Source organism: Doryrhamphus excisus, linkage group LG14, assembly GCF_037039965.1.
Source record: "Doryrhamphus excisus strain RoL-2023G ecotype Guam linkage group LG14, RoL_Dexc_Guam_v1.1, whole genome shotgun sequence".
NCBI lineage: Eukaryota > Metazoa > Chordata > Actinopteri > Syngnathiformes > Syngnathidae > Doryrhamphus > Doryrhamphus excisus.
The window spans coordinates 7,862,907-7,890,575 of NC_136370.1; the positions used below are offsets into that span (position 1 = coordinate 7,862,907).

The window sequence follows — 27,669 nt, forward strand, 5'->3', positions numbered from 1 at the left end:
AGTAAAATAAATATATATTTTTATTCATTACAGAGCACTATTTTAAATGTTGCATCCAATGAAAAGAAAACATTGTCCTTGTCTTTTTAGAGTCCTTGAAGTTTGCTGTAAAAGATACGAGAGCAATATTATTCATTACTGTTCAAATGGCTGATATTTTTTTGCAAAGCATAGAAAGGTAAAACATCCCACCTGTCCTCAACTGTTCTGTTGGATGGGTAGTACACCTTAAATGTAAAACCACTTTTTGAAAAAGAGCCCTGTCGTGATAATGAAAGAAAATCAGATGAGTCAAACGACACTGTGACTAACATATAGAATAGAATAGAATACATACTGGATTGACACACAGGCAGTCCACGTGGTTGATGCTGAAAGGGTCGTACTTGTCTGCAAAGACCACAACATCAGGGACTGGGTAGACTCGTAAGGTGTAGTCGTACGCCCAAAACACAGGACTGACGTAGAGGGGCAGCGGGGTCAGGTGGGCCTGGGACAGGATGGTCCTAACAAACTGAGGGGAACAAAGTGAACAGCTGGGTCCTAACAGGAATTTTCCACAGTTGTTATGAGACTTACGTGGTTTGGAATGTCAAGATTACTGTTGGGCAAACCCACGCAGTTCCTGCACATCTTGTTGACCAGGTCCTCTCTGATGACGACGATCTCCTGGCTGCAGTACTGGATCCTGACAAGGTAACACAATATGGGTCGGTAGGTCAATTTGTATTCGGTTACCTCTTGTCAGAATAGGGTTCTGTAAATTACAGCAATCCCTCCTTTATCTGGTTAATTGGTTACATACCTTGATTAGTGTATTTATGATATTTTCACAGTTGGATCATAGGAAACCTGTTTACATCCTTCTAAATATATTTGTTTACATTAGAGCCCTCTAGACATGAAATATTACCTCTATACCCAATATAATCGGAAAATTAAACATACCTGTGATATAGATTATAGAATTATATTAGATTATATTTAATTCTATAATAATTATATTAAAATATTGGAATTATTATAGAATAGTATAGATTCTTTTCTTGAAAGTACTGTCAAACGCAACAGTGCGTCTTTATTTCAGGTGCTACTTTAACAAAAACAAAATAGAGGTGAGCTATTTGTGTTTTACGTGACGGCCAACATTTCCATTGTACTTTATTTACAAACAGCATACTTCCACTCAGCATGCTCACTGCCTTTATGCTATTTTGTGACATGAAGCTGAACCAGAGAGACAATGGTGCTAAGCAGAATGTGTTAAATATGGTAAATTAGTCTAACTTTTTGAAAAAAAAGAGCCTACCAGTAGAAAGCTAGTAAAACCACAACAAATCCCTAAACAGAATAGGGTCAAAAGGAATTGTACACCTTTTAGGGTGTTAAGTTACTCCTGTATTGGCGTAATTTGGCCTAATCTTAAATCTGAGAAATCTTGGTCTCCTACCTGCATGGGTTGGTGGTGAAGACTGAGAAAGGAACCCTCTGTCTGAACTCCTCAGTGATGTGATCAGCCAGTGGAGGTCTGTTGACAAACACCACATAGCATTTATGCTAGGTGAAATGTGTGAAAATGGACATAGCTTGGTTGCTTACCGTGGTAGGATGGTACCCGGACCAGGGTCTTCAGGGCCCGGAACGAACACAAATCGACTACTGCAGGTGGAAAAAAACAGGTCAGTCAAACACTGACTGACAGAAGGTTTTCAATTAGATTGTAATCAAAGATACCTGGTACCTGCTGTGGATGGTGGGATGTGCACATATGCTATCCGCCAATAGCTTCAGCGACTCTACACAGAATAAACAATACTGTGTAAAATGTGAAATGTCAAGAGTTGAAATAACTCACCTTTCAGGGATTTGATTTGAGTTCTTCCATAAGGGGCTGAAGAGAAATTTCCACAGAAGATGAAACAAGTGGGAGGCATCGCAGCATAGCCTGAAGATGGAAGACAGCCAAGAATTGTATGTTGCCAAATTTTGGTAATGGTTTTATTTCATTTGAACATGCATCAGATTACAATTGAGTGCATCACATAATCAGTTCACAGTTCCACATGTCCAAAAGGAGTAGGAAGAAGCAAAGCTAATTAAATCCTACCCCTCCATCTGGTACTTTTACAATCACTAACTGTTACATTTGTTCACTTCCTGCTTTCCATCATACAGTTTAAGGTGTTTTTATGACCATCCAATGACATAATGGGTACCATAGTAAGTGTCAATATAGTGATATATATAGCACATCATGACTGGTTCAAGACTCTTCATCCTTGTATTTAGCAAACATCAACTGCTTGTATTGTTTCTTGAATTGGCTCATCGTTGTGCATTGTTTGAGGTCCTTACTCAATCCATTCCATAGTTTGATTCCACATACTGAAATGCTATGGCTTTTTAACGTAGTCCTAGCATAGAAGTGTTTCAAATGTACTTCTTCCCTGAGATCATATTTCTCCTCTCAGTATTGGATGACATTTTTAGGTAATGGTTATTTTTAGCGTTATGTATTATTTTAGCTGTTTGAAGATGAACTATATCGGTAAGTTTAAGTATTTTTGATTTTAGAAATAAGGAGTTAGTATGTTCTCTGTAGGCGGCATTAGAAATTATCCTTACTACCCTTTTTTGCAATACATTTTTGTTAATTTTGTTAGGTTGCTTAGGTTAAGCAAAAAAAGGGTGGGGCTATAAGAGGAACTGCGATAACTACTGGCATATGTACCTGAGAACATGAGGTTGAGCTTCTCCATCACTTCCACGCTGTCCAACCACACATCCGAGACGATAACAAACATGGCGTCCTCGTTCTCCTCCTCCAGCTGCTTCAGCTTGGCCGACGCCTTCACAGATGTGGCGGACGGCCCGCCGAAGAAATTAACGTTGCCGAAGTACGCCCTGGTAAGAGAAGTTGACGACAAGATGAGGTCATGACGAGGACTGTGCAAGGTAGATGATATCCCTACCTTGTGGCTGATGAAGGCTCTATTGGTGGCGTACCGAAGCCATTAACGTGGAACACAGAGTCCTCGTACCAACCTGCAAGACAAAACTGCTTTTAAGATTTTGCTAGCAAAGAGGCAGAACAATTTGTCTCAGAAACACACAGTGCACATCTTTAACAACACAAATAATGACGTTTTACCTTCAGCCAGAACAAAACTGGATTCTGTGTAAAGGCCGTTATGAAACTGGTGCAAAATGAATGAAGGCGAATATCAACTGTTTCAATCCTGATGTATTGTTATACATGCACGTGAAAGGATATTGCCTTAGATATGTTGAGCTCCACTGTTCCTGTCGGATCCTCCAAGTGGTATTTCCCCTTCAAAATAAAAGCAATACCAGACATTAGAGAGACATACAGGCGCAATGTTATGTCCTCATGTGATCCGGAATGGAGCAAAAAAATAACGTGACCCACCTCTTTAAGTTGTGTGATCATCCCCAGTACGATCACCCCTCCCATTTTGGCCGTGTTGCCCAGCAGAGCTTCAATTGTCTTCAGCTGGTAAAAAAACAAAACAACCAAATAATCTGCTGGTTAGATGACGTGTGATGACACCAATAAATCAATGAGTCCGCTTGAGCAGCTGCAGCTATGGACATGTCGATTTGTCACAATAGACATCTTTACTATAACACCACCTTCAGAGCTGACATGGCATCTGTAAAGCTGACATGGAGAAACGTATCCATTAGAGATTGAAGGAGGAAATTACTCTATTTTAATAGTTTATGTGGGCTATATATGACACTATATTTTGATTAAGTACAATCAAGTCTGCAAAATATATACACATAGACACTATATACACATGTGTATTTAAAAAAAAACAGACTTGTACCCTATTAAATACCTAATAGATGCTCGGTGCGCTCTGCAGTTGAGTATATAAACACCCTGGACTATTGTATGCAGAGTTATGGTAGCTTTATTAGAAAATACCTGAAATTTGTTTTGATTCTCCACTACAGCAGCTCCTATGGCAGGCGGGGTGAATAGCTCATGTCGACGTGTGCGCTGTAAACACATCAATAAATTCAAGGCATTAAAACCACATGCAAGTAGTACAAAATAAGCGTGACGCAGAGGCCGACTGACCTGCTGTAAGATTGTGTAGCGCTCCCTAAAGATCTCTGCTTTGTCTCTGGCGGTGCCGCACAGGCTTGGAGCCGGATGGCTGGTCATACTGATGCTGAGAGGTACAAACAAGGAGGTAAATACTAAAGGATGTAGTATTGTAAAGCCTGGATATCACAAGGTCTACCTCTGGCTTGTTGAAGTTCAACCAATCAGATTAATGCTTCATGTAGCGGGACATAAATAAGTCACAAAAATAAGCAAAAGAATATTTCTGATCACATTTCATGATTTAATGAATTTCAATAAATATATCAAAATATAATATACAATATCAACCAATTTTTTTTTTAATATTTGAATAATTAATATTTAGCACATATATTACCATCATTAATCCTAACTCAAAAGTTATAAAAATAAGTCAACCCCTCGTAATACTAATGATCGTGAAAACATAAATAATTCAGTTCTTTATGTTATAATTGGACTCCAAATTGTCCATAGGTATGAATGTGAGTATGAATGGTTGTTTGTCTATATGTGCCCTGTGATTGGCTGTACCCCGCCTCTCGTCCCAAGACAGCTGGGATAGGCTCCAGCACCCCCGCGACCCTCGTGAGGAAAAGCGGTAGAAAATGAATGAACGAATGAATGTTATAATTGTCACTTTATAGCCTGATTGAACTGAGCAGCCAGGACATGCGTACCGCTTTATGTTCTATATTTATTTTGAACATGCAATGCAAGTTACATTGGAATACATGATATAGGAGCAGGAAAAAGCAAAGCATTGGTTCTATGGTCATCATCACATATTTCCTCTTAAGACACAATAAAAAAAGCCAACATTAAAGCTAAACTCCTGAAGAGTCCTGTTCACGTTAAAATTCCAAGTGCACATTGTAAAATTGCAAAATGAAATGCAAAACTGTATGACTTTTAGACATCCCACCCATTACTGAGTAAAACGTGGCCTTTTACTTACGGCACAAACTTCTTGCGCTCCGCATTGTAAATGTATCTGGGCACGTCAAAGGCTCCGATGATGTTGAAGACGTTATTTCTGTAAAAAATAAAATCACCCCGTTCACACAGTGACATATCTCAACCTAACAATGACCAATTTGGACTTACATGGCTTCATCAGAGGACTGAGAGCAGTCCTGCACAGCATTTTCCACTACGGACAACTCGATCATGCTGGAAGACACTGCAGGACAACAATCACCACACACAGCACACACACGAAGTGTATACACGATATACTGTATGTCAGGGAATTTTATATAAAACATGACTCACGTGGCTGCTTCTCCACTGCATCCATCACCCTTTCAATGACATCATCCAGCTCTGAGGGGTTGACTGACTGGAGGACCTCCACCAGGTACTTGGTGGCCTCACTGGACAACACAAACCAATATATTAATACAAATATATATTACAAACAACTCTCAGCACGCCTGCAAACTACAACCACAAAAACAGGCTGTGGCTGTTGAGGGTTGTTTGACTGGATAGTAGCTGTAAAGCTCGAATATTATGTCAAGGAGGTTTCTTTGACAGCAGAAAATTAGCATTTTATTGTAAATAAAGTGCGTGTGAAAGCGCCGTAAGAGCGCTCATCGGTTTGCGATGCTAGTTCTCAGCCAACGCGACCAAACAGCTAACATAAACAGCACGTGAAATAAGGTGGAGCCATGAAAAAAATACATACGGTCGAAGGATAAGGCCACGCATCTTGAAGTCAGCGGAAACTTTCGATTTAATTTTGCGAGCGACGTCCATCTTTTCTTTTTGTTATGACAAACTCGACGACTCAAGCTTTGGCGCGAAATATTTGACTTCCGCCTCTCATGTCCTCATTTCCGCCCTCTTCGGCGTTTACTTATGTCGTCACATCCTTTTCGAGTTACATCGTTTTTGGTTAAAATTATAAGGGAATTAAATTATTAGCACGCTTGTTTAACGTGGAAAGTGACGATTCATCAAAAATATTCACTTTCAAACGATATATATGTGTTGTATGTTCGCATCAATGTGGACTTTTATTTCGGTATTTTTTGCATTAAACTTCCGGTCTCCAGTTTTAATAGTATGCATGTACTTTTTATAACGAAAGTACACAAAGAACACAAAGAAGGCAAACTTAATTCAGTGTTTTATAAAATGAAAAATCAAACATAACATTTAAATAATATAACACATAGTTGAAATAATATATTTTTATAAAATGCAAAAAAATAATGTGCTGTTATTTATTTTTTTTAAATAAGTTTAAGTTTATTTTCCATAATTTCATAAAATTTAAAAGCTGACCTGGTATCACAGTATTTTTTGGAAATAAATAAAAAGTATTACCACATGCAACTTTGTCAGACTAAAGTTACTCTAAAATAATATAATTATCTTTTGATAATTATTTTGTAATGCATTTGGTAAAAAAAAAGGTAGAAAACCCCTCCAAAATTAATAATTATTAATAATAAGCCACTCCCAATTGAAACACCTTCCTAATTACATTATGGATACAAAGTGTGTAAAAGGTGGCCATTAGGTATTTTAGCCTATTTTAGTACAATTCCATTTTTGCATGACACAGGAAATACTGCGACAGATCAGCAGACAGCTTACCGTAGCAACTGAATCTTTAATGTTTGTAAGATATAAAAATCTTCATCTTTATCATACAATAAGATACACACCACAACTTGAGTCAAAAGGAGCAATGTGTTGTTTTTTTTTGTTTGCAACCACACAAGAACAAAAAAAAAAAAGATATATTTTTTTAAATCCCTTTTTGAGGTAAGACAGCTGGTTCATTGGTAGGGCATTCAAAGAGCCACGTTTAGCTCTTTATCTTCTTCTGGTGTGTTTTTCTCCATGTAAAGACATTCTGGACATCTCCTCAGCAAGTAGGCCTATAGGCACCGAGCTGAAAGCAGGACCTACACACTGAGGGCACACTATCTTGAAGTCAATTTAAAACGAAACAAAAATAGATATTTATATAACAATGAATGAAACACAACCGGTCATTTGAATTTGAAGAGAGAGGAAAACAAAGGACTTAATTCCATGTCAGAACAGTCTGCTCGGCCTCTAACACAAGAAGAGACCTTTTGTTTAGTTATTATTATTTTTTTTATCTGCAATGTGCTCAGTATGTCTTGCACAATCTTAAACCAACACACAAAGAGAGAAAAATCAACAACAAAAGCAGCCAGCACAGGAAACATGCATTCGATATGCCAAATTTCAAAACTAAACACAAAAAAAAAATGGAGCCAATATATTTTTTTTTAACATGCCGAGTCTCTTTCACAGAAAGCCACCAGTTTGTAGTGAAATCATAAAAAGAAACAAACATAACGCACGGAGAGAAGGAAAGACTGCACATTGCAAGTCATGCAAACTGACACCGGAAAAGAAACATTGACAAACATTTCCCACAATCCCCATTTTCTGGCTGTACCAAAGCCAAATAGGCATTTATGGCAGAAATATATCTTTATATATATATTATTTTATTCACATTACTTTATATATATATATATATATATATATATATATATATATAAAGAACAACAGTTGAACAGCATTTGGACAGTACTGCGGCCGCCGTGCTGCCGGCACAAATGGATTTTTAGCAGCACAGTCCGCTCATGTAAAGCTCATTATCAAACAAACAATGAGACAGAAGAAGAAACAGGCAGACAAATAATAAACGTGCAGCAAGCCGAATGAAAATGGCATGATGGTCATGCAGGAACACACACACAGACACACACATACATACATACACCTTACACACAACCCTCCATCCATCTTCTAGCAGACAAAATGTGTGTTTAGGGTCACAGTCAGTGTTCCTTGGCTGGTAGTCCCGCCCCCTTAAGCGATCAGGCTTTGCCGACAGCTGATAAGGGAGGTGTTGGTGTCTAGAGGGAGGTGGACGGAAGCTTCTTGACACGCCGCTGGGCCAGGAAGGAGCTCTCGATGGGTTTGAGTTCGGGGGTGGGCTGCGAGTTCTTCAGGGCCGAGTACGTGGCTGCCATGGCGCCCTGGGGAACAGCAATGCTATTAGCCAATCTTCCAAAAAGGGTTTCATATTTAAACACTGAGTAGTGCTTCAATTGATTCATTTGTGTGTATAAAGTGTCATTTCCTTTGTGACTTCTTGTTCCTGCACAGGGTCCTCAGCACCCTTGCTTTTAACAATCTAGCATCAATTTCATGAATTCATTTAATAAAAAAGCGGGGGTGCTGGAGCCTATCCCAGCTGTCTTTTGGCGAGAGGCGGGGTACACCCTGGACTGGTGGCCAGCCAATCACAGGGCACATATAGACAAACAACCATTCACACTCACATTCATACCTATGGACAATTTGGAGTCGCCAATTAACCTAGCATGTTTTTGGAATGTGGGAGGAAACCGGAGTACCCGGAGAAAACCCACGCATGCAAGGGGGGAGCATGCAAACTCCACACAGAGATGGACGAGGGTGGAATTGAACCCTGGTCTCCTAACTGTCAGGTCTGCGCGCTAACCACTCGACTGCTGCTGTGCCGCCCTCAAGGGAAACATAAATAACAAAATATCTAAATCCATATAAAATATTCAAATATAAATTTACCATGTATTTACAATTTAAATTTGCATTTAAAATTCGTTATTAATTATACCAAAAATAATTTAGAATTTCTTATATTTGAAAATGCTGAAATGAACTATTGTACATGTAAATTACAGCAACCAAATTGTATTTAAAAGTATGTATTACTTATATAATGTAATGAACTGTATGATCAAAAATTGTAAAAAAAAGTACATTTAGAAAAAAATGCTTATTTTAAATGTCACTATTATAATTAATTTTAATTAATTAATTTTAATTAATTAATTAGAATTAAAATGAATTAGAACAAATTAGAATTAATTAGAATTAATTAGAAATATTATAATTAATTATTCATTCATTCATTCATGAATGAATAATTAATTATAATTATTATAATAATATAATTTAATAAAATAATAAATAAATAATTTAAAATTCTTAAGTCCTTTGCCACTTTCTAGTTTAATTTATTTATTTATTTTTATTTTATTTATTTATTGTTAGTTAATAATAATTAATATGATTTGACAGGTTTTACAAACTGGATTCATTCACCTTGACCAGTTTGGGGTCCTGATGTGGGAGCTGGCTGTTGGGGAGTTTGTCTCTCTGGACAATCCACGGGTGTCTGAGGACCTGCTTGGCAGTCAGTCTCTGATGTGGGTCTACATGGAGCATCTTGGACACCAGATCCTGAAGGAAGGGGAGCAGCACACTTAAATAGGGTCAAGCTCTAAGGAGAATCTAAGACGTCAAGTTGAGCTGGACCTTTGCAGCGTCGGAGACCGTGTCCCAGTTGCCTCCAGACAGACTGAAGTGACCGTTGCCTATCCTGTTCAGGATCTCATTTGGGGTGTCCTCTGGCCCGTTGGCAAATGGAGTAAAACTAGTGGTATTGGAACCGTGTGAGTGTACAACATTTTAGAGCCGGGGTCCGATGTTGACTCACCCAGCCAGCATGGTGTACAGTAAGACTCCCAGACTCCAGATGTCACAGCCTTCATCGTAGCCTTGACGCTTCAACACCTGTCATCGACACAACAACACTCTCCTCTAAATAAATTATAAATAAATCATTATTAAAAATATATATATAAAAAAATAATTATTAAAAAAAATAATTATTTTTAAAAAATAATAATTTAAAAAAAATAATATTTTTTAAATAATTATTTAAAAAAATAATAATAATTATTAAAAAAATAAAAATAAAAATAAATAAATAAATATTTATAAACATTTTATGATGGTGACAGTTTGACCCTGTAACGGACTTCTCCTAGTTCTGTTATTTCCTACATTGTCTTCTACAGGCTCACCTCAGGAGCTACAAAGTTGGCGGTGTAGCATGGAGTCATCAGGAGACCGTTATTGGCACGAAGCTGCTTGGCGAAGCCAAAGTCACAGATCCGAATGGACTCGGGGTTACCCGACTCGTCCACGTACAGGATGTTGCTGGGCTTCAGGTCCCTGTGTACCACCTACACAGACAATACCAACATACAGTATACACCACATGTATGGTTGTAGATGACCACAATGTATCTCACAGGACCGATGTGGTCCGATTGTATGCTATCCTCACCCCTTGCGAGTGCAAGTACTCCACAGTCTTGGTGATGGTGTGCAGCACGGCGCTGGCTTCCCGCTCGGAAAAGAACTTCTGCTTGAGGATCCGGTCGAGAAGCTCCCCTCCACGCATCAGCTCCGTCACCAGGAAGACCTGCTTCCCTGTGTCGTACACCTGAAACACAACCGCAAAAAATGGCTTTGTGTCGTCTCAGAACCTGACAGAGAGGAAGAAGTGTGTGCTTTCAGGTCCAATTATCCTTACATCCTTCAGTGTTATGATATTGGGGTGCTGTCCGTATCGAAGCAGGATCTCGATCTCCTCAGAGGGGTCTGTGCTGGTCTTGTCAATCATCTGGCAAAAAAAAAATTAAAATCCAAAAAACTAGAATGTCATTCTAGTCAGGTGAGCTGCTTTACCTTGACGGCGTATTCCGTGTTGGTGGCCTTGTGGACGCATCGCTTGCACACGGAGAAGGAGCCCATGCCGATGTCTTCCTTTAAAACGTAGCCGTCGCTGAACAACAAGTTCTTCCCGTGCAGCTGCTGCATAGGAGAAATGGATTTCAACAACACAGGATTCAGGGACTAATTGGATGTTCTTCATTTTGTATAAATATTCATAAAAAATGTCCAATAGTATATGTATTTACTATTTATTCATTAATGATAATGTAAATATCTAGAAAATAAAATTACATAATTAACAGGAACGCTGCCAGGACCTTTAAAAGGTTAATTGTGGCATGTCTATATGGACCTTAAGCAAAGATAGATAAGATGATAGAAATACTAAATAAAATGGTTATAGAAGTATAAAAAAATATTTATAGAATTTTTTTTATAGTTATAGTAATAGTTTTTATTATAATTATTTTAAAAATATTATTCTTATTTTATTATATATTTTATTTTAATTATTATTGTTGTGAGTTTTTTTTTTAATTATTTTTAGAAAACTCAAAATAAGACTGCTCGGAGTCCTAAGTCCAGGTCTTCTGTGACTGTGGTCTTACCTGGACCACTGGGTGAGGCGGGGGTTGCACCGGCTCGGCTAAACCTTCCTCTTCCAACAGAGATGACGCGATGAAGCTAAAGCCTCTGAAAAGTTGGTGAGCACCGGCACTCGGCGGCACGCCGGGAGAATCTGAAAGAAGGAAAAGAGATGTGAGCTTTCCTGTGACAGCACTGTTTCCCAGGGGGAAGCATTTGAACTCTGACCTTTAGGTGTGCGGGAGGTGAACTCGGAGTCAAAGTAGAACGTGTCGTCGGGGCGTGCCACTGCTGGCCTGAATGGAGGCTTTACTTCTCTGCGGAAAAGTTTCTGAAAGGAGAGACAACATTTTTTAAGTGAAATCCTGCCTTAGGGTTTGCATCACCACCTGTTGCTAGGCAGATTTCATAGGGCTCTATATAACTGCCCCACAGGCCAATATAAACAATTATACCAGTCATGCCGACTACAAACTACTTTCCACTGCCCCACAATGGCAAAAAAACGGACAGAGAGAACCGGCACAACTACTATATAGATTAAAGGACATAAGTATTCCTATTCATATGTTTTTTTTTAAATCCAATCATGACACTTTACTTTGGGACTAACATATAATAATAACAACAATAAAATATTTGGAGTAATAAAAAACAATAATGTAGGACAAAACAAACAAAGTTAAGAGCACACTCACATTCCAGTCGATGTTGGAAAATAAACCATGGCGTTTGATCTCCTCTGCTCCGTCAGGACCAGATCCTAGAAGAAAATATAAATGTATATTTTAATAATAATTTCATAATTTCAATTTTTTTTGTAATAAATTTCAATAATAAATTCAATATTAAAATACAGCTGTTTTTTATTGAAATATCTATTTTAAAACATGTAAAATTAATAGATTTGTATTTATTGTTTATAGTATAGTATTATACTATACTATTATACTAGTATATATATATATATATATATATATATATAGACTGGGGTTCAAGTATATACAGTGTATGTACAGTTTATATAAAATTACGATACAATACGAAAACATTTTAAAATAATTATCCATCCATTCATTTTCAATAATGTTTTAATATTAATTTTGACAAAAAACAAATTAAAAATAAAATATATTAATTTTAATAAATTTATAAGAAATAACTACAGTAGTGCATTAATAAATGAAAATATTTTTATAAAAATACAACTCTTGTATTACATTTAAATACCCCACTTTAAAAACTTGACGTCCAATTATTACTAAAAGTATTGATAATTTATTAATTAATAATAAATAATAAGGTGGGGGGGGGGTGGAAATCAAGTTTTTGCTGATTTGCTTATTCAACTCATTCGCTACCAAAGATGTATTTATACCTTTTTTTTCAACCCGACTGCCCGAACCAAAAGACGTATTTCTACGTTTTCTAGCGAAACAGGCACAACAAGGTGATGATGCAACTCCACAGTAAAAGAGATCATGTTTGGTGCAGTTTTAAGACAAAAGTGCAATTCATAAGAGCATGGCGTTCATCTTTGCCTTGTAGAGGCAAAATCTCCGCCCCTTATAGGGGGGGCATGCCAGAAAATAATTGAGAAGCACTGATATAGCCCAAGAACACAATATTGTGTGTTCCGATAGGGACGGCTTTTTAAAAATGGCTGTGATTGAATGAGTTAATGTACAGGACCAGTCATAAGTTTACACAAACCCGATTAAACCTGACTATTGACAATTTGATAGGTTGACGGAGCCACCCTAAATAGTGGAGCATTTCCCCAAAGTGGCTACGAACCCAGTCTGTTGGCCGGGTTCCTCTTGAACAAAGCCCTGAGCAGAGACTGGGCCTCGGCGCTGAGGAACTGAGGCATTCCCAGACGAGCCCTGCACCCGAGAGGACATTGTCAATCATCCATCACGACTAAAAACGTTCTGTAAAGCAGACTTTTGGGTTTCCACTCACTTGAGAATCATGTTCATTGTTTCTTTGCGGTCCTTCCCTTGGAACGGCAGCGATCCAGTCAGCATTTCAAACTAGTGGAAAGAACATAAGACGCTTATGTTGACATTATAACACATTCCTGTTAAATGTTTCCTGTACCCCTCACTGGTTGGGAGTTACTGCTTTACCGGATTATTTTCCACTGTGCTTACCATCAGTACTCCAAACGACCACCAGTCGGCGCTGTGGGTGTGTCCTTGCCTGTTGACAACCTCAGGTGCCATGTACTCCACAGTACCGCAGAAGGAGTAGGCTTTCTCATGGTGGTCAATGGCTTCTTTGCACAAACCAAAATCTGGAGCACATACATTTGAGTTAAATAAGCCACAATATGGTTAAATAATCAATGTTTAAGACGCTAACCTGTGAGTTTGATGTGACCTTCCTCATCCAGAAGAATACTATAAAGCAACAGTAGGCAATGTTAGCAGAATTTGCGTTCAAACACTCATCCAACCTAACCAATGATTATTGGTTGTTTGTTCATAACACAAATGTGACAATATTATTATATTATCTCAAACTATAACTCATTGCAAACATTTGCAATGAGTCTATCTATGGAGACATTTTAACCCACTCATCTTTGCAAAATTGTTGTAATTCATCACCAAACCATTACACTACCACCACCATATTTTATTGTTGGTATGATGTTCTTTTACTGAGGGGCGGCGTTACTTTTACACCAGATGTAATGGGACACACACCTTCCGAAAAGTCAAACTTTTCCCCATAGGTGTTTTGTTCAGCAGTGGTTTTGGTATTGGACCTCTGCCATACAGACTGGTGGAGTCATGAACAACGACCTTAACTGAGGCAAGTGAGGCCTGCAGTTCTTTGGAGGTTGTTGTGGGGTCTTTTGTGACCCATTGGATGAGTTGTCCCTACAATCTTGGGGTCATTTTGGTTGGCTTCCTGGGAAGGTTCACCACTGTTCCATGTTTTATTATTATTATTATTATTTTTTTATTATTTATTTATTTATTTGGGCAGATACACAAAACACCACAGTGCATCGCCCACACCAATCAAAATACAACTCTCCATTATTTACATTTGTATTCAGCTATCTGATCACAAGCCCAAAAGGAGTAGGCTGAAGCAAAAGCTTATAAATGCCTACCCCTTTTTACAAGATATAATCATGTTCATGCCACTGTCTTGTTTTCCCCTGTTATTATTATCATTGTAATATTATTATTGTTGTTATCATTATTGTTAGAATCTTTATCATTATTACCATCATTATAATCATCATTAATATTACCATTTTCATTATTATAGTTAATTTTTGGATTGCATAATTTATGCATTTATTTACTGCATTTATGCATAATGGCTCTGGTAATGGCTGTGGTTTGCTGGAGTCCCAAAGCTTTAGGAATGTCGTTATTAACTTTTCCAGACTGATAGACGTCAATTACTTTCTTTCACAATTGTGTTCAGGCTGCACGGCCATCTCTGTGTGGAGTTTGCATGTTCTCCCCGTGCATGCGTGGGTTTTCTCCGGGTACTCCGGTTTCCTCCCACATTCCAAAAACATGCTAGGTTAATTGGTGACTCCAAATTGTCCATAGGTATGAATGTGAGTGTGAATGGTTGTTTGTCTATATGTGGCCTGTGATTGGCTGGCGACCGGTCCAGGGTGTACCCCGCCTCTCTCTCGCCCGAAGACAGCTGGGATAGGCTCCAGCACCCACAGCGACCCTCATGAGGATAAGTGGTAGAAAATGAATGAATGAATGAACATTGTGTTCAGTTGTGTTGTCATTGATTAGTATTTACATTTGTTTGATGATCTGAAACATTTTTCACACCACTGCATATTGCTAAGTCAATTTGAGATTTTCTCCAATGAGAACACAGTGCGTGCTCAGGGAAACACATGAAAAGAATACAATTTTCACCAACTGCATTTTTTAACTTCTTACTTAAAAGTTCTTACTTTTCTGGCTTCAGGTCTCTGTAAATGATGCCCAAGCTGTGGAGGTGGTCCAGGCCCAGTGCCAGCTCTGCCAGATAAAACTTCACATCCTCCTCTGTGAACATTACCTGTAAAAAGGTCAGCGAAAGATACCTCAGGAGGAGCGGTTGAAAAATACAAAGCATGTGTGCAGCATCATCCCAACACAGACCTCTTTAGACAGCCTGGTGAAGAGATCTCCTCCTCGGAGGAAGTCCAGGATCAAGTAGAGTTTCCCTTCAGTCTGGAAAGCTGCAATTACATATGTCATATTTCAATATAGCGTCATGTCATGAGAAGGGGACTGCAGTCATTGACGGACCGTAGTGCAGCTTGACAATGAACGGGTGGTTGACGTCAGCAAGGATGTTCCTCTCCATCTTGGTCCTCACACGATCCCTCACTGAAAAAGAAAGCAGAGCAGTTGACGTGACGATGCAGCAGGAATTAAATGTTGTTCTGAGCTTGCAGCTGTACAGTAAACCGTCACCAACGCTCAGTCAAAAGCTGCACAGTGGATGCTTTAATTAAAACAAAACAAAAAACCCCATTTATTTTCTTTATTATAGTATTTATTGCCCTTAGTGGTTCCCTGATGTGAGAACTTATTCTGCTGAAACCATTTGCTATCTGGTCCATTCTAATTGGAGTTGTTTTTTATGTTTTCGCCCCCTATCAATACTAATGAAAAAGATTTATTTTGTCTATCACGGCAACAGCATGCATGAAAACACTTGCAAACACCTTTCTGTTCCCTTTCCATAGACGGGTGTCGTTGAAGGGGGAGTAATTTCACTTCATTTTAGTTTCATTTAATTCAATTAAACAATCTTATTTGAGTACGGGGGTGATCCAAGGTCAAATATCTAACACATGACTCACTGTGATGACACCATTCATGAGGGGGGAGTACTTTCACTTCATTTTAGTTTTATTTAATTTAATCAAACAATGTAATCATATTCAAGTATGGGGGTGATACAAGGTCAAATATCTAACACATGACTTACTGATTACACCAATCATGAGGGGGGAGTCCTTTCACTTCATTTTAGTTTTATTTAATTTAATGCAACAATGTAATCATATTCAAGTATGGGGGTGATACAAGGTCAAATATCTAACACATGACTCACTGATGGCACCAATCATGAGGGGGGAGTCCTTTCACTTCATTTTAGTTTTATTTAATTTAATGCAACAATGTAATCATATTCGAGTATGGGGGTGATACAAAGTCAAATATCTAACACATGACTCACTGGTGACACCAATCATGAGGGGGGAGTACTTTCACTTCATTTTTGTTTTATTTAATTCAATTAAACAACATAATCTTATTCGAGTACAGGGGTGATACAAAGTGAAATATCTAACAAATGACACCAATCATGAGGGGGGAGTACTTTCACTTAATTGTAGTTTTATTTAATTCAATTAAACAATGTAATCTTATTCAAGTATGGGGGTGATACGAGGTCAAATATCTAACACATGACTCACTCACTGATGACACAAATCATGAGGGGGAGTACTTTCACTTAATTTTAGTTTTATTTAATTTAATCAAACAATGTAATCATATTCGAGTATGGGGGTGATACAAGGTCAAATATCATGATGACACCAATCATGAGGGGGGAGTACTTTCACTTCAGTTTAGTTTTATTTAATTCAATTAAACAATGTAATCTTATTTGAGTCCGGCGGTGATACAAGGTCAGATATCTAACACATGACTCACTGTGATGACCCCATTCATGAGGGGGAATGTACTATCACTTCATTTTAGTTTTATTTCATTCAATTAAACAATTTAATCTTATTCGAGTCCGGGGGTGATACAAGGTCAGATATCTAACACATGGCTCACACTGTGATGACCCCATTTAATTGCACTCTCTACTGTACCTTTCAGCGTGGCCTTCTTGAGGACCTTCATGGCGTAGAGCTGGTTGTCATCAGGAGGGGTCACCTTGCGCACCAGGAACACCTGCATGGGGCAGCCCTGTATAAAACACCTGCTGGTACCAGATGAAGGAGTGACAAGCGTGTACCTTACCTTCCCAAAGGAACCCTGACCCAACACTTTGAGGAGCTCGAAGTGAGAAGCGTCTGCTTTTTCCGAACCCTCTTTGACCACATGGGTGATGTTGATCTCCTTGATTTCACCATCATCCTACACCGTATAGAGAGGGGCGGGGGTGAGAATATGACTCGTAACCACATGAATACAAAAGCACTTCTATCTTCCTGTTTTTGGTTTGACTTCCAGTAAACTTAATGTACATGAACTCAGCACAGGACATCAGCTTGTTCTGACACCCACTACTAATAAATGACCTCTTAAAATGCATTTTTTGACCCTTGACTCCAACAATATGACTATTTTCATAATTTTAGACTTATAAAGCACTGAACAAAGTGCTTCCTTAAAAGCAACACAACAACTATGTGTGACAACAGGAAGCAGCTTCAACATTCAAGCAACGAGACAACTTATTCAAGTGAACGTAATTGTTACCGTCCAGTGGTTCCTCAGCGCAGGCAAAGCATCTGCAGCCCCCGCCAAGGTTTTAGTCTTTTTGGACAGGTGGAAGGTGAGAAAGCGACTCAGTTTAAACTTTCTCTGGTCTTTCTCCATCCTAATACAGCCATGCCATCTGGATCGCCATGATGACACCCATGCCCGAGCAAAGGTCTTCACATTTGCCTTAATTCTCACAGCCCTGCACCCAAAACGAGCCACGCAACTGAAACACTACACAAGACTGTACAGGTGATACACAACAGCGGTAATATTCCATGTCATCATTCCGAGTGACTTAAGACAAAGGTCTGCAGAGTGAGTACAAGATGAGGACAAGTCACGGCATTTTATGGAGTTCTTCCTGTCCATGGTCCTTTCCTAAGTGTCTATTTCCTGCTCATCCTGTCCTCTAAAAGTCACCCAAAAGTAACCCTAACACTGCTAAAATGACTGAATATGGCAATATACTATACAGTATGCTAACTCTCTTTACTAAAAGCAGAAAGACGAGAACAACAGCTAGTTCAAAAAGTGCAGAAGTACAACTTCATAGTTAGTATTTCAGCATAGTGAAGCAACAAAATAACAGGGAATGAATATTAGTTATTATATTATATTAGGCGGTTTGAACATTGCACCCTCACTCTATTCCATTTTTCACCGTTTTACTCTTTTACAAAACAATGAAGCAAATTGTACATATGATTGGCTTATTTTATATATTTTCAAGCATAAAAGTTGAAAAATGAACTAAAATACAAGGCAGAAGAAACATTTCTGATTGTGAATGTAGTATTCTACATTGGCCGCTAGGTGTCAGTAATTGCTTGATGAGGCAGGCACCAGCCATTATTGCAGGAACAGATATTTATTGCAAGTTTAAATTATCTCAGGCACAATAATAACATAATAATAACATGGGCTATTGTTGGTTATGTAATAGCTACATCCAACCACTTTGTACTTCAATAGATTATTTACAAGAGAAATAAATATAATATAAAGAAATAAGGATAAAACTTACATTAGGACTTTTTCTTGTAATATCACACCGTCAATCCCATAATATGACTTCCCTCCCCCAAAACAAGTATGAAAATTTTATTGAACAAACAAAAAGAGACACACTTTCCACTTAATATTGACACTATTTTTGTAATATTGCCATTTTTTCCATCATAATATCTCTGGTCTTGTAATAGGACCTTTTTTCTCTTAATATGACAATTGTAAACTTACTTAATTTATTATAATTTATAAACTTATTTAAATTATTTATTTTACTGTTAAAATACTTTTTTTTTAAACATAAATACATTATATGTCTGCTGTTGCTGTTGTGTCAACTTGACCAGAGAAGGTGCAGGAAGTGTAGGAGTGTGTTTGCAGTGTTACAGAGGAGCTGATAGAACTCACCTGGCAACTAATACTGGCAAAGTCCTTCTCTATCCATGTGATATGAGCCCGGCTCTAAGCAGTGTTGGAATGCACAGGTTACTTTATTTTGCAGAATTATATATTCACACGCACACACACACACACACACACACACACACACACACACACACACATGCACACAGGGTTTGGTTGGACAGGACAGGAAGTTTCTCTTTCTTTATGCCCTCATTTCCTCTTTTTCTCTCGCTGACTTCACTTCCTTCCTGCTCAATGAGTCGAAGCTGAAAGCAGCGGTTGCCTTTAAAACAAGTAAAAATACACGATTGACTGCCCAGCGTCACAAAATAGAAGTACAGTAGGAAGCCACTGCTGAATCTCAGGGGAGCAATAGACATTACCTGGGGGTACTTGCCCCTCGGTTGTGTACAGTGTTCCCTCGTTTATCACAGGGGATAGGTTCCCAAACCTTGTTTGCAGTTATTATAGATGTATTAAGGCTGTAAGGGTGTAAACCATACAGCCCTTTTCTCAGACAGGCATTAACATTCCCTCACATTTTAGACACTCTCAAAGTTTTGCTTGAATTTTAATGGTCAATCTACTAGTTTGGACTGGCCTGGTGCCGTTCAGCTGTAGCGTTTTTCTATCCTTGTTAAAACATATTCATCATCGTCCTCCTCGTCCTATTCCTGGAGCCGAAGATTAATTTAGCCAGTTAGCTAGTATACTCACAATGGCACAAAGGAGATTGATTGACAATGGTCTACAAGTCTACAAGGGGCGGGTTCTCCCTTAGTCAATATATATATATATATATATATATATATATATATATATATATATATATATATATATATATATATATTGCACATACAGCTGCATGTGTCCTCAACATGGGTATACAACACCCGCAACTGGTAGCAGGATTAAATTCAATAACAGACACATACTGTACAAAAGAGCACCGATAGATGCCTCTAATACACAACAAGGAGGCAGAACACAATAAACGTTCATACAGCGAATCAACAAAGGGTGAACCGCGATGTAGCGAGGGAACACTGTACCTTGGTTTGGTTTGGGGAATTTTCGGTACAGTCAGGAAACACGATACAAAAAAGAATGTAATTTTTGAATTAATGTTAAACGCATGAAACTGCATTTGAGCCACTTTGATACTTTTGTACATAATTGATGCTGAAATTCAATGTAGTAGGTCAATATATTGTATTTTGTGTTATAGGTGACGAAGCAAATTTACGTATTTACGTATTTCATAAGTGTTCAACAGCAGGTCCACTGCACGTCAAGGACGCCCCGTGGTGGAATGTAGCTTGAGGAAATCGGCGGAGAGGACCGGGTGCGAGTCCAGAGTTGCCTCCGCGCCCTGCCTACGCAAACCCTCCACCGCCTACACTGCAGGAGGAGATGACGGAAGACGCTCTCTCGGCTGTGGATTCTCCTTGGCACCATCGCTACCCATGACTCCTGTTCGCTATGCTGCTCTGTTTTCATGCGCCTAGAGCTCCCTTCCAATCTGAATGTATCTCCTTTTTTGCCACATTTAGGCAAACTACTACTTGTCCCTCACTTGAAATGTGTACAGTATGGACAATTGGTACGCACTTGTGTCAAATGGAAGGGTCCATACCAAAAAAATCGAAATATGATTACATATACTGCCCCGCTTTTTCTTATGTTTGTTGAACAGCACAACAAAAGTAATTTTGTAAGAAAAGCCTTTTTTGGATGCAACTTAAAAATTAATGTACTTACAAAACACGCAATTATACAACATTGTGTCTTGTTCAAGCATCTTCGTACTATAAAATGTTGAGTGAATTGTCCCTTGCTGGATTCATTCAGCTTGATAAGTAACAAATGGATGGACAAGAGAACAATTAGTCCATATATACATTTTTCGCATGAGGTAAGAGGTCTCCCGAAGTCGACACACATATTCCACACACAATCTCACACTCAACAATGCAGTCAAATAAGCCTGCTACTTGCCTCTCGTGTTTTGGCGCGGAATAGATGCCTCCACATGTCCAGATATTTCCATGACACTTAGCGTCACCGACCGTGTGCATACAACTACCGACACAACGCATTCAGTTGGCCAACACTGGCTTACACACACACACACATCAAAATGGGAAGTGACAGTTTACTATGAAAGTAGATGTTGAGTTGAGGAAAGCGACCACAAAGGCGGAGCCTCTTAAGATGAATGTACAATTAAATTGTACAATCTGGGATTTGATCAGAAATGTTTTTTTTTTTTGTGGGTAAATTCATAAACCCAGTAAAGGGAAGAGGAACACGTGGATTTTCTGTTTTTAAACTCCGAGCAAAGAAGCAGCTTTTCCAATGGGGTCTAACGAGAAGATTTAAGTTAGTCAGCTGACTCATATTCAAATCTGTAAGACTCCTGTGGTGGCACCCATACTTTTGCAATACCTGTTTCTAAAGATGGACCACATGATGCCGCTTACCTGCAGTATTACCTCATTTGCTTTTATTTGGATTTTCCCCTACTTTTCTAGGCAGCTAGTATTCCAATGCTTGTTGTTTTACAGTAGTTAACTTCTTTTTACACTTGGGTGACAATAATACATGTTAATTCATGACAAATACATAATATTTTTTGTTTAGGCATAAAAATCTAATGGCTAACTTCTTTTTACACTTACACACATTCACAGCGGTTAACTTATTTTTACACTTTCACAATGTTAAAATGTCTTTGAAAAGGCTTGATCAAGGTTTTATGAAGGTTCCAGTTGATTCTTTCTATTCCCACGATCCCCAATGGGAACATCGCTGAATTTACTGCAAAAAAGGTCAGTAAGGATAATTCATAATGCCGCCTACAGAGAACATACTAACTCCTTATTTCTAAAATCACAAATACTTCAACTTGCTGATATAGTTCATCTTCAAACAGCTAAAATAATACATAAGGCTGAAAATAACCAATTCCCTAAAAATGTCATCCAATACTTCTCTACAAGAGAGGAGAAATATGATCTCAGGGAAGAACTACATTTGAAACACTTCTATGCTAGGACTACGTTAAAAAGCTATAGCATTTCAGTATGTGGAATCAAACTATGGAATGGATTGAGTAAGGACCTCAAACAATGCACAACGATGAGCCAATTCAAGAAACAATACAAGCAGTTGATGTTTGCTAAATACAAGGATGAAGAGTCTTGAACCAGTCATGATGTGCTATATATATCACTATATTGACACTTACTATGGTACCCATTATGTCATTGGATGGTCATATCATCTTGTACTTCGGTACGAGGTACATTATTAAAAAAAATAAAACAACCTTAAACTGTATTATGGAAAGCAGGAAGTGAACAAATGTAACAGTTACTGATTGTAAAAGTACCAGATGGAGGGGTAGGATTTAATAAGCTTTGCTTCTTCCTACTCCTTTTGGACATGTGGAACTGTGAACTGATTATGGGATGCATTCAATTGTAATCTGATGCATGTTCAAATGAAATTAAGATATGCCTTTATTCGTCCCTCAGTGGGGAAATTTGTAAATAAAACCATTACCAACAGTTTTGCTTCAATCAAGCCTTTTCAAGTGTAGAAATAGCTCAGAAGACACATTCAAAGACACTGTGAATTATATGTTATATACAGTATATTCCACAATGGTCACTAGGTGTCGTTTAGTACGACACACAAGCACCAGCTGTGATTGCCGGAACTTTTATCGCAGATTAAAATCTTCGGTATGAGGTGCATTATTAAAAAAAAAAAAACAACCAAAAACCTTAAACTGTATTATGGAAAGCAGGAAGTGAACAAATGTAACAGTTACTGATTGTAAAAGTACCAGATAGAGGGGTAGGATTTAATAAGCTTTGCTTCTTCCTACTCCTTTTGGACATGTGGAACTGTGAACTGTTTATGGGATGCACTCAATTGTAATCTGATGCATGTTCAAATGAAATAAAACCATTACCATAACATGTGTTTCTAAATAATAAACCCCTGAACCGTTTCCACGAATGAAGAAGTATACTTAGTGGTATCTGTGCTATAGCGAATAATGATGTAACCATGTTTAGAGACACAAGGGGCCAGTGCAGGCCTGCAGTGTGCGTTCTAAAGAATCAGAAAGGAGGCCTGGCCCAAGTAAGGGCATGTCTTATGTTTGGTGCAAACACCAATTGAACCTTTGCACAAAGGTACTGAAGTAGCAGGAAGAAGCAGTAGTGGATGACATCACAAGGCAGACAATTCTAACATGTATCAAATGTGTCTCTTTAGACTTTCTTTACTAGCTTCCTCTTTCCCTGCATGATGTCAGGTGGACCACAGAGCAGTAAAGAGGACCGCTGAAGTAAACACAAAAGGACAGGATCATGTAAACATGGAGCCATACACTAATACGCTATGCTTTATTGTCCTCTTACTGTCTCTACTAAACTTACATAAGCCATGAAAGGACAGAGTAATCATGAATAGAATTGAAATATCAATTTCTTAAGTGAAATGACAGTATCGAGTATCTTTGTGTGTGGTGACTTTGAACCATGCAGCGTTTCCCAGAAAGAGGATCTCCTTTTTCAGGGGTGCAGACACAAAGTCTGCAGGCTGGCATCAGAATGTGTCAGGTGAGATTTACTAATGTCTCCATCTATTTACCAGCCTGAAACCCTGATCTCTTCTCTTTCCCTTCCTACTTGGCTGGAAATGCCGCATCAGGCATGAAGAGCAATGCTGGCAAATAGTTCCTTCTGGGTCCTCTGATAATGCAATGACTTAGAATGAGAGCAACGAGAGACTGCAGAGGTGCAGATGGGGTTTACCTCTCCATGAAATGTGATCTTCAACACATTAATTCAGGACGCTTTAATAAAAGCATAGCCTGGGGCAGCCAGGATGAGGTTTAAACTACACCGAGACACCATAAGAGGAAAACAGGAGTTGGCAGTAGAACCCAAAGGATCACAACAACACCAAAAAGTACTGCATAAAGTATTTACATCTAACAACTATTTCCATGTGTGAGTGTTGTGGCTTTACTGTTACACTTCATTCACGAGACAGTCCTACACATCCACAATGCATCCCACCAGACAAAGGCTCTTGTAAATATCTTTTATATACTATATAAAAAAAAGTTAAGATGGAGACAGCGATTAGGGTCTTTGCTTGGAAGTAAATATAACTCTGACCTGCATGTATACAATGGAACATCACGCCCCCTTGTGGACACTTTAACTTATAGACCACAGCTTAAAGAAAAAAATAGTATTAGGACTTTTGGTCCATCTGCTACCACTATAATTTAAAAAGTATATATGTTAAATTAAAAGTAAAAAAAAAATGATAAATAATTAAATATATAGGAACATCACATTAATTTTTCATTTGTAAAAAAAAAATTAAAATTGGAATTTTTTCAAAATTAAAGTTGAAAAAAATAATTGTATAAGATAACGTAACTAGTATTAGGACTTTTGGTCCATCTGCTACCACTATAATTTAAAAAGTATATATGTTAAAAGTAAAAGAGGAAAATTAATTATAAAATTTAATAAATAATTAAATATATAGGAACATAATTTTTTTTTAATTTGTAAAAATCCAAAATTAAAGTTGAAAAATATTATTGCATAAGATAAAGTAACACATGTATAAAAATATAAATATAAAATAAAAAAATATAAAATACAAAACCATAAAAATCCGAACATATGAATATGAATAAATAAAAATTTATAATTAAAAAAATAAAAATTAAAAATACAAAAAATACATAGAAAACTTAAACATTATCAATATAAACATAATACAAATAATAATAATAATATAGGCTCCAGCACCCCCGCGACCCTCGTGAGGAAAAAGCGGTAGAAAATGAATGAATGAATGAATAATAATTTCTCACTCTCACTTTCTCTCTCACTCTAACCACCCCCCTCCCCCCCAAAAAAGTGAAGTTCAAGAAATAATGCAAATTTCCCCACTGAGGGACGAATAAAGGCATATCTTATCTCTTATCTTATAATAAAAAAGAGAGGACCTTCTGCCATGTAGTTCCATGAGACATGAGCATTGAAGGAACACAAGCTCCATCCACTTGGCAAGTTATTTGTGACAGGAAGTCTGTTTCCACCTTTGATCCCTTTGGTGTAGCTAAACAACATGAGGTTAATACCCTTCATTTAGCAGGAAGTGCCATCAGCTCGACCTCTTCATGAGTATCATCACATTCCTGCTGCATTCAATGGCAGTAGTATGTGACAGCTGCAAACACCAGCGATGGGGTGGACTCCACTTGTTTGATAACAAATTTCCATAGACGTGTGCAAAGCGGACGCGACAGGAAATAACCCGCAGTAGCACGGGATTAGCACGGATGCTACAGGAAATCCTGTGTGAGCAATCCGTGAATATTAATAGCGCGAAGGATTGCAGTAAGATGATAGGCAGGTCAGCGGTGGCCCAGTTGACACTATTATGGCTATCCTGGCAGGGGTGCGCTCTACGTAAGCACGAAGAGGAAGGAAAAGAGAGCTTGAGAGGGATGGAGTGCAGAGGGAATAAAAGTGATGAGGTCATCAGAGTTTAGCTGGCAGGCCGCTGCAGTGGAGATGTAGCGCTCTGCTGCATGCAAGCAAGAATGACGTCACGATAATGACGATAGACTTGCGTTCAGTTAGTCTCTCAGTCAGTCTTTCTTGTTCACAATCATACTAAAATAGCAGGAACATATCTCAGCCAATATCTCCTGCTTGCCACCTCTCATGGCTGGGACATATGCCAAAAAAATACACAAAACTGTCACAAAATAACACCTACACCGAACCCCTGTGCTGCAAATATTTACATTATTTATAACCTGACAGCAAAACATGAAAATCATGTCTATTTTGCATTTGATATTTTCAATAATTTTATTGAAAATAAATTATTTACAATAATAATTATTATTTTATATTATATATATTTTTTATATATTATATATTTAATTTTTTATATTTTATATGTTATATTTATATATATAATTATTACTATATATATTATTATTTTACAATAATTTTGAAATAAAAAATATCATTAATGAAATATAATTAACCACAATTATTATACAAAATAATAATAATTGATGGTTCAATTTCCATCACAAATGTGAACCTACTTTTAGACAGATAAATAGATAGACTTTCTTTATTGTCATTGCACAATAACACAGCAGTGAAATTGCCAACAAAATGTCGTTGCCTGGCTCCCGTATTATAATAATAAATAATAATGTGAAGAATAAATAGATGACATCAAATATGAACAATGTACAGCGTTAACAGTAATTTGTACAAATAATTTAGAATAAATAATGACAGTTTATGCAAAACATGGCAACCAGGTTCCCTTTTTATGTTCAACAGGGTACAATATGTGCCTTTTTCCCGTATTTCTGTGCTGTATAAAAGGAGATAGGGAATTAAATCATTCCGGAAACCTTTTGAGACTGTACCAAAGCCGTAACAGAGGCGGGACGGCCTCAAGGATGAGGTTTAGCAGTCTTATAAGTGTCTAGCGGTGATGCTTGTACAGGTAATTGTCTGATTGCAGATTGCCGTGTTGCTGTGTGAAAGGGCAAAGCTTGTTTGACGGTGGCTCTTCAGTTCATATAAAAAAAGGGGCAACCAAAAGAAAGAATTTGCTCTCTTTCAGTTCCGAATGTCAAATAAAAGGTTTTCCCGCAACCAGCGACATCAGCATCTACGTACATCCATCCCAACCATAAAGGATGAGCGCTTGAACTGGTCGTCACGTTCTCCTCAGTCGACCCTGAGAGGATGCAGTGTGAAACTATGGCAACTGGGTTCCTCATCTTCTCCCAGCGTCCTCTTTGTGAGATGAGAAGAAGTGGAGTGCCTCGGCAAGGCTTCTATTCACACAAGGAAACAAATGGTTCATAAACGCAGCATTTCCATATGCACTTTAACAGGCGAGTGCTCCTCTCTTGCACCAGCGTGGACATTCATCTCCGGAGTTAAAATATTACTATGGCCTTTAAAGAAAGGGTTGGCTTGGGAGCTTTTGAATGTCACGGACCTCCCCGCAGGTATCTTAAACGACCAACGTGATGAATGATACAAATTTTCACAATTGTGCGACTAGAGTACAAACATGAAAGACTTCTGAATGAAGCTCTCAGTGACGAGTCAAGCATTCGAGTGCTGAAAGACATTTTTTTACACTCTTCTGGTGGCACAATTCAGGGCTTGGCGACGCTGCGGTAACCATGACGGATGGAGGAGGGGCCTGCCGAGGTGAATGAACGGATGAGTCCATGTTCAAGTATTGGCACTTTTTATCTGCTCAGGGATGCAGAGGAATGCCCTTTACTTTGCTATTTCCTGTCATTTAATGCTAACAGACATTACAGCTTTAATGCTAAAGATGACTAAACAACACAAAGAGTTAACCTTTATGATGCAT

The 27,669-nt window shown here is 38.1% G+C and overlaps 2 protein-coding genes across 6 annotated transcripts in view; both read right to left on the reverse strand.

Annotated features, from left to right (window-relative positions):
- Nucleotides 1–7: 7 nt before the first annotated feature.
- pole2 (polymerase (DNA directed), epsilon 2) lies at nucleotides 8–5,973 on the reverse strand. The gene is made up of 19 exons (XM_058090259.2): nucleotides 5,811–5,973; nucleotides 5,396–5,496; nucleotides 5,228–5,303; nucleotides 5,079–5,156; nucleotides 4,112–4,205; nucleotides 3,956–4,030; nucleotides 3,431–3,514; nucleotides 3,275–3,331; nucleotides 3,152–3,200; nucleotides 2,973–3,045; nucleotides 2,732–2,904; nucleotides 1,856–1,945; nucleotides 1,742–1,796; nucleotides 1,600–1,659; nucleotides 1,451–1,528; nucleotides 580–688; nucleotides 338–514; nucleotides 193–260; nucleotides 8–105 (listed from the first exon to the last, which is right to left on the reverse strand). Exons 1-19 carry the CDS (start codon nucleotides 5,879–5,881, stop codon nucleotides 87–89), a joined length of 1,587 nt encoding a protein of 528 aa, XP_057946242.2. The 5' UTR covers nucleotides 5,882–5,973; the 3' UTR covers nucleotides 8–86.
- A 750-nt stretch (nucleotides 5,974–6,723) lies between these two features.
- rps6ka1 (ribosomal protein S6 kinase a, polypeptide 1) overlaps nucleotides 6,724–27,669 on the reverse strand; it is a 62,377-nt gene continuing 41,431 nt past the window's right edge. For 3 of the 5 annotated variants that reach the window (XM_058089900.2, XM_058089899.2, XM_058089901.2), the window contains exons 3-22: nucleotides 17,311–17,427; nucleotides 17,160–17,241; nucleotides 15,571–15,651; nucleotides 15,421–15,500; nucleotides 15,231–15,337; nucleotides 13,646–13,683; nucleotides 13,435–13,577; nucleotides 13,244–13,314; nucleotides 13,076–13,164; nucleotides 11,977–12,041; nucleotides 11,507–11,609; nucleotides 11,302–11,432; nucleotides 10,706–10,831; nucleotides 10,551–10,640; nucleotides 10,302–10,460; nucleotides 10,036–10,197; nucleotides 9,666–9,742; nucleotides 9,485–9,602; nucleotides 9,272–9,409; nucleotides 6,724–8,157 (exon numbers count right to left, since the gene is read on the reverse strand). In XM_058089900.2, the coding sequence (XP_057945883.2) occupies nucleotides 8,035–8,157; nucleotides 9,272–9,409; nucleotides 9,485–9,602; nucleotides 9,666–9,742; nucleotides 10,036–10,197; nucleotides 10,302–10,460; nucleotides 10,551–10,640; nucleotides 10,706–10,831; nucleotides 11,302–11,432; nucleotides 11,507–11,609; nucleotides 11,977–12,041; nucleotides 13,076–13,164; nucleotides 13,244–13,314; nucleotides 13,435–13,577; nucleotides 13,646–13,683; nucleotides 15,231–15,337; nucleotides 15,421–15,500; nucleotides 15,571–15,651; nucleotides 17,160–17,241; nucleotides 17,311–17,427 (2,100 nt within the window). In that variant the 3' untranslated portion in view covers nucleotides 6,724–8,034. Of the gene's footprint in view, nucleotides 8,158–9,271; nucleotides 9,410–9,484; nucleotides 9,603–9,665; nucleotides 9,743–10,035; nucleotides 10,198–10,301; nucleotides 10,461–10,550; nucleotides 10,641–10,705; nucleotides 10,832–11,301; nucleotides 11,433–11,506; nucleotides 11,610–11,976; nucleotides 12,042–13,075; nucleotides 13,165–13,243; nucleotides 13,315–13,434; nucleotides 13,578–13,645; nucleotides 13,684–15,230; nucleotides 15,338–15,420; nucleotides 15,501–15,570; nucleotides 15,652–17,159; nucleotides 17,242–17,310; nucleotides 17,428–19,194; nucleotides 19,216–25,243; nucleotides 25,500–27,669 lie in introns of those variants that run through there. The other 2 variants (XM_058089903.2, XM_078796260.1) reach the window with 2 other exon arrangements.

What these genes read in the sequence shown, in the direction of transcription:
- pole2 (XM_058090259.2), bottom strand. Translation starts at nt 5,881, where the DNA reads ATGGACGTCGCTCGCAAAATTAAATCGAAAGTTTCCGCTGACTTCAAG. An exon ending in TGATCACACAACTTAAAGAG is followed by an intron (nt 3,332 to 3,430) that starts GTGGGTCACGTT and finishes TTTATTTTGAAG; the next exon opens with GGGAAATACCACTTGGAGGA. An exon ending in ACTGCCTGTGTGTCAATCCA is followed by an intron (nt 261 to 337) that starts GTATGTATTCTA and finishes TTATCACGACAG; the next exon opens with GGCTCTTTTTCAAAAAGTGG.